At 40.9% G+C, this 6,979-nt stretch overlaps 1 protein-coding gene across 1 annotated transcript; it reads right to left on the bottom strand.

Moving 5' to 3' along the window:
- Positions 1 to 391: 391 nt before the first annotated feature.
- Positions 392 to 1,372, bottom strand: LOC107943969 (uncharacterized). Its single transcript, XM_016877787.1, has 3 exons — positions 1,184 to 1,372; positions 870 to 1,105; positions 392 to 452 (listed from the first exon to the last, which is right to left on the bottom strand). The coding sequence occupies exons 1-3, from the start codon at positions 1,370 to 1,372 to the stop codon at positions 392 to 394; spliced, it is 486 nt and encodes a 161-aa protein (XP_016733276.1).
- Positions 1,373 to 6,979: the final 5,607 nt, after the last annotated feature.

Here is a 6,979-nt window from a genome sequence, read left to right as displayed (position 1 = left end):
ATCAACACACATCCCAAGCCCACGTGTGATGCATCACTATAGACAGTGAATTCTTTCCTAGAGTTTGGTTGTATTAAGACAGGGGCCTCAGTCAGAACTTTCTTAAGTTCCTCAAAACTTTCCTGCTGCTTATCAGTCCAGTTAAACGATACCCCTTTATGCCATAACTTAGTCAGAGGTGCAACAATTAACGAAAACCCCTCAACAAACCGTCTATAATACCCTGCTAGACCCAAAAAACTTCGAATCTCAGATACCAACTTAGGCTGCTTCCATTCTAAACAACTTCAATTTTCTAAGGATCAACCCTAATCTTATCAGCAGATATCACATGACCCAGAAAAGTTACCTCTCGTAGCCAGAATTCACACTTACTGAATTTAGCGTATAACTATCTCTCCCTCAAAATCTTCAGAGTAACCCGAAGATGTGCATCATGTTCATCCTCAATCCTGGAATACACTAGAATGTCATCTATAAACACTACTACGAACCGATCCAGATAGGGCTGGAATATTCGGTTCATCAAATCGATAAAAGCAGCTGGTGCATTTGTCAGTCCAAATGGCATCACTAGAAACTCATAATGACCATAACGAGCCCAAAATGATATCTTGTAAACATCAGTCTCCTTGACCCTCAGTTGATGGTACCCCGATCAGAGATCAATCTTAGAGAAGACCGACGCTCCTCGAAACTGGTCGAATAGATCATCAATCCTCAGTAGGGGGTAATTATTTTTGATAGTCAATTTTTTCCGTTGCCGATAATCAATGCACATATGCATGGTTCCATCCTTCTTCTTCACCAATAAAACCGGTGCTCCCCACGGAGACACACTAAGGCGGATAAACCCTCGATCTAGTAACCCTTGAATCTGAGCCTTCAGCTGCAGCAACTCCTTTGGTGCCATTCTATAAGGAGTGATAGACACTGGAGCTCTACCAGGCAGGAGCTCTATCCCAAACTCAACTTCACGATTAAGAGGTAACCTAGGTAGTTCATCGGGAAAGACATCTAGAAAATCCTTAACTATTCTGATATCTTTAACAGACGTAACCACAGAACCAGAAGCACTAACGTAGGCTAGATACACCTCGCAACCCTTACAAACGAACTTTTCAGCTCTAAGTGTAGAAATCACATTCGAAAGATAATTTTATCGCTCCCCAACCACAACTACCTCATCACCCTCTACGATTTTCAGTACGACCCGTTCAACAACATAATCCAAATTTTCCTGATGCTTCACCAACCAGTCCATGCCCAGTATCAAGTCAAATTTTCCAAAAGAAAGTTCCATTAAATCCGCCAAAAAGACCATTCCTTGAACCTCTAAAGGTATCTTCTTAAATAGTTTATTTGCTCTCATTGACTGCCCTAGTGGACTTAACATAGTAACCTCACTCGTAGTGTTTTCAAACATCACACCCAAAGTCTTAGACACAGTGCATGTTATATAAGAGTACATAGATCCAACATCAATGAATACAGTGTAAGGTACATGATGAATAAGAAATGTACTCGTAATAACATCTGCGGCATCTCCATCCTCTCAGCGACGTACATCATAAACTAGTGTCGACTGCCTCGCCTCAGTATGAAAAGCACCTCTACCTGGTGCTCCACAACCATGGCCCATACCATTTCCACCTCTAATCTGACCACGACCTCTCACGGCTGTTGAAAAGCCTCTCTGCGGCTGAACAGTACCACACCAGTAGCTTGCATTTGATCGAACCTTCGTGGACAATCCTTGATACAGTACTCCAAAGATCCGTACCTCAAACATGCCTCTAACCTTTTCCAGCATTAGCCCTGATGACGTTTCCCACAATCAGTTCAAGGCTGTGGTCCAGTAGCAGTAAGAGGGGCTCTAACCCTGGCTGGCCCATCGAATTTGGCCTTCCTCTTAGGCCCCATAGCTAAACCTGAGGGCTCCCAAACCCTCTTGTTCCTTCGCATATCCTTCTCACAATTCTGGCGCTCAGCACGCTTCACATCCTTGGCGATCTTCGCCTTTTCCACTAACACAGCAAAATCTCGCTCCCTCTGTAGAGCTATCAGAACTCCCAGATTATCTTTGAGGCTGTCCTCGAATATTCAGTTACCACCATCCCACGTGCATAGTGGCTAAGTCATAGAAACTCAAACTCATATTCAGCTACCAACTCATCCTCTTGGGTCAGATTCAAAAACTCTCTCCTCCAGGCATCTACATAACTAGTGCCCACATATTTCCCTTAGAACGCATTCTTGAAAATCTCCCTAGTCAACCAGTCGGGCTGAGTAGCCTCTTCTACTGTAAGCCACCACTGATAGGCTTCATCTCGTAACAACGACACTACACCTTTCAGTTTCTGCTCTGGGGTGCAATCGAGGTCATCCATGATCCTCTCTGTGGCCTCAATCCAATATTCAGCCACATTAGGGACAACTCCAGTGACACCCCTAAATATTTTAGCCCCATTAGACTTGAGTCGTTCCGTTACCGACCCACAGCCCATAGTACCAGTATTAGGCCTAGCGATCCTTTCTAGAATTAGCAGCATAGCTTGTGACAGTGCGTCATCTCCAGCTACCCGATCGTGTGACCTAGTCTCAGTCACAGGTGAAGTTGGTGCCTCTCTTGCCTCAATGTTAGGCATGTGGCCCGATGCCAAAGACCCAGCCCGAGCACCTCCACGGCCTCCGTCGCGGCCTCTTGTACCCCTTCCATAAGTACCTCTAGTGCTCATTATCAATTCGTGTATTATCTGTATTAATAGTTTTATGCATCATTTTTACAGTTCCAGTGTTTATTAACGGATGTTTTATGAGAAACAGTATCAATAATTTAGAGTTTTTATTTTAGCAAATCGTAGTCTTACAACTGTTTTGGGTTACCCTAACAAGAGTCTCAGTACTGTCTATTACCTGCGATGATCTTAGTATCTTAATTAAATCAAACAGTAGTTTTAGAGAACTTACAAGATCAACGTCAAAGACTCGGTAGACCACGCATTCAGAAATATCACTTCAAAACATTTTTTTCTACTATTTGAAACAATTCCTTTGGAAATTCACATTTTTAGAAAAACTCAAACCCACAGCTGAGTTTTGCAACCTGGCTCTGATACCACTAAATGTAACACCCCAAACTCGGCCTAAACGTTATGGCCGAATCTGTAATGTCACATTAGAGCATGTTTTGAAATCAAGGGTCCATTGGAAAAGTCTATTTTGTAATAAAACCTCGTTGTGATCTTTATGAAAAGCTAACTTAACTTGTTTAGTGTTAAGACACAGGCTGGTTTAGCAAAACATGAGTCATATTAGACTGTTATTTCACATTATAAATAATGTTTATTGCGGAAGCTTTTAAATCAAGTTGCATAACGTGGTAGTTGGAAATCATTTTTCTTTTGAAAACCCGAGTCGTACTGCTAACAGATATAATCCAGTATAAATAAATCCGTAAATAAAAAATAAAACTTTATGTGGCTTTATTACATAAAAATTACCCAAAGAAAATTACTTTTACTTAAAAGTCAAATACGAATACGTAAGCAGTTGAGTGGCCATCTCTGAGTCCCTCGCAGCACTAACCCGCGTAAGGATTACCTACAAAGATAAGCAGAAGGGTGAGTTTATGAAAAATCAGTGTGTAAACCCTTAACAAAATTAGACAGTTACAGTTTGGGCCTAAGCCCATTTCAGTGACAGTTCAGAATTAGTGTGGGCCTTAGCCCATAGCAGTAGCGGTATCAATGTGGGCTTGAGCCCATTACAAAAACAGAATCAGTAATGCAAAAGAAGTCTACCCATCCATCCTATACACTCCACTCCGTCCAGCCCTACACTATATGTGGGGATAAAATCGACCCACCCATCCCTACAGTCCAAATATAGCACTGGTTGCGGCTCTAACAGAAATTGCAGCAGAGCTGCTTGTACAGTACACTTCCTCCAAATATATCAAACCCAGCACCATGCAACATGCAAAATGACATGTCATAGTATAATACGTGTATGCAAAATGTCATGCTCAAACATAGTCAAATGTAGCATAGGGGTATATCAGTCATTTTACCTCTGACGGTATAACGATCATTTCACCATTAAGGGGTCTAAGTGTACTTACCGACCTAGCAGTAGGTTGACAGTCGTCTTGGGCGACCCGTGCAACCTTAACGACCAAATAGTGAACATGGGCCCAAAGCCCATAACACGGCCAATGAGAGCCCACACGGTCGTGTGGCCCAATAAACCCAAATAGTGGCCTTGGCTATGCAACTACATAGCCTGGCCCAATAATCTCCACACATCTGTGCAGTTTGCCCATGCGAGACCCACGAGCCGTGGGCCCACACGACCCATTGCCAAAGCCCATTAGATCGCACATGGTGGCCTCTACTATCAAACACACGTGTTTATGTGTTCGGTTCACCACACGAGCGAGCGCACGCTCGTGTAGCATCATGAACATGCTTTTCAGCTTTTGTCGATTAACAATCTTTGCAGTGTGATTACACACCTGTTGCGAAACGTGCGTCTAGCCCAAGAGTTTTCTCCAAACTACATTCAGTCACGATAATCCATTAGTCGTTTAATACTAGGGTTAATCACCCTTCTTATTCACAAATTAACAAAACACCCAATACTTGCCTTAATCAAAGAGTGATTAGCCCTGCCAGAACCGTTGACGAAAGCTGGTTTACTCTCCCAACTGAATAGTTGCATTGACAATATCCTATTAACAATGACCAAAAACAAATGACGTGAGACTAAAATACAGCCTATTGAAAACACAACCCCAAGATAAGAGGAAAAAAACAATCGTCTAACACCTTTTTAAACAAGTCACGCACCAATAGAACCCCATTATCGTAAAAAAAATTGCCTTGATTGAGTAATGAGGAAAAGGTTCGGTTGCTCAATAAACTAGCAGCTCCTTCACTCTCCAAGCACTTTCAAAACCCGAAAGAAACACCACACCTAGGAAAAGGAGGGTAAGAATCGACCAGAAGGGAAAAGAAAAGTACTCGGCTTTTAGCAGTGCAAAAGTACTTACCGACTTGTTGAAGAACAACACCAAATCGTAACCAAAGGGATGGAGCATTCGATCTCAATAGCCAGATGGACAGAAATAAACTTTGAAGAGCTCGAGAGTCAAAAAAAGAAAGATGCTATATTCGGCCAAGGGAAAAGAAGAAAGGAAAGGTGAAGGAAGAAAATGTATTCGATCAAGAGAGGTAACATTGAAGTGAGGGAGAGGAAGAAAAGAGTATATTCAGCCAAAGAATTGATACTAGAGAGAAGAGAAGCAAAGGAAATCGATGACCAAGACGCTACAAGACAATAATCCGGAAGAGACCAAAAACGACGAAAATAAAAAGGTTGAAATTCACACCAATGAGAAAAGAGCCGAAAAATAATGACCAAACCTCCAGCTTTTGCTCAAAAGCCAAAAATGTCAAAAGTAAGGGTCCAAAATCGACACAAACACACTTCTCACTTGACTACTCAATTCTCTCCAACTAAATACTATCCATATCCCTTCAAAGCTCTTAACTTTTCTCCCCAAAACTCCTAGAATTCGACTACATACTGCCCACTCCCCTCAATACTCTCAACCGCTCAAGAGCATCAGAATCATACTAACAAACAATCTCCTACACGGTACAGTAGCAAAAAGACACCCCTTGGGCGTAGAAAGACTCAAACTCGAGTCCCTTGCCATTAGTAGCACGTCACTATCCCGTGGACCAACAAGCTTTCTAAACATATCCTCCCCTCAATTAGTTAAGAACCAATCATCTAGCAGAAAGGTTTAATTCAGTAAAAACCCAAAAATTTTACTAAAGCTCAGGTTTGAACCCAGGACTTCTTACACCTCTTAGGACCCCCTTTCAGCATCAAAACAAGCAAGCCAACATGACACTATTTAATCACTAAAGCTTTGGGGCGTTACAATAATAGCCAGTTAGTCCCAGAAAACTTCTAACTTCAGATACATTTCTCAGTGGTTTCTAATCAACAACTGCTAAAATCTTGCTCGGATCAATTCATATACCCTCCATTAAAACAATGTGTCCCAAAAATCCAAGCTATGGGTGCCAAAAATCACATATGCTAAATTTAGCAAACAGTTTCTTATCTCTCAAGATTTGTGGCACAATCCTCAAATACTTAGCATGCTCAGACTCCTCTCAAGAATAGATCAAAATGTTGTCAATGAATACAACAACGATTCTATCTAAATACGGTCTAAAAATTTGATTCATCAAGTCCATAAAAACTGCAGGAGCATTAATTAATTCGAAAGGCATAACAAGAAATTCATAGTCCCCGTACCTTGTTCTGAATGTAGTTTTCGGCATATCTGAATCTTTAACCCTCAATTGATATATAATAGCCCAACCTCAAATTAATCTTCGAGAATATTGTTGCCCCTTTCATCTGATCAAACAAGTCATCTATTCCCAGCAAAGGACTTTTCTTTATCATAACTTTGTTGAGTTGTCGATAATCAAAACACATTCTCTGTGACAGCCCTAATATGACCCTAGTCGGAAAGTGGTTTCGGGATCACAAAACCGAGTCGTAAAAATAATTAATTGTTATATTCTATGCTTATTATGTGTGTACATGCATATGTCGACGTTTCATTCCCTAATTTTGCCAATTGCATGAGAAATTATTAAATAGGGATCAATATGAGACATGGTGAAATATGATAGACTAATTTTAAATGGTTTATTAGTGCATGTCAACACAAGGGTGGACTTGCATGTCAAATTGCCCAATTTCCTTTATAGTGGCCGGCCAAGATGGGTGTTGATGGGCAAATATATATGTTTAATTAGTTATTAAAATAAGAAATGGCATTATGTGAGAAAAAAATAATATTAGTGAAATAAAGTAAAGAAAACAAAGAGGAAGGAAGACTCATCTTTCATCTCCTTCATTACCGAAATTGAGAAAGGAAAGATTGAAA

Source organism: Gossypium hirsutum, chromosome A13, assembly GCF_007990345.1.
Source record: "Gossypium hirsutum isolate 1008001.06 chromosome A13, Gossypium_hirsutum_v2.1, whole genome shotgun sequence".
Lineage (NCBI taxonomy): Eukaryota > Viridiplantae > Streptophyta > Magnoliopsida > Malvales > Malvaceae > Gossypium > Gossypium hirsutum.
This window is presented reverse-complemented; position numbering and strand designations above follow the sequence as displayed.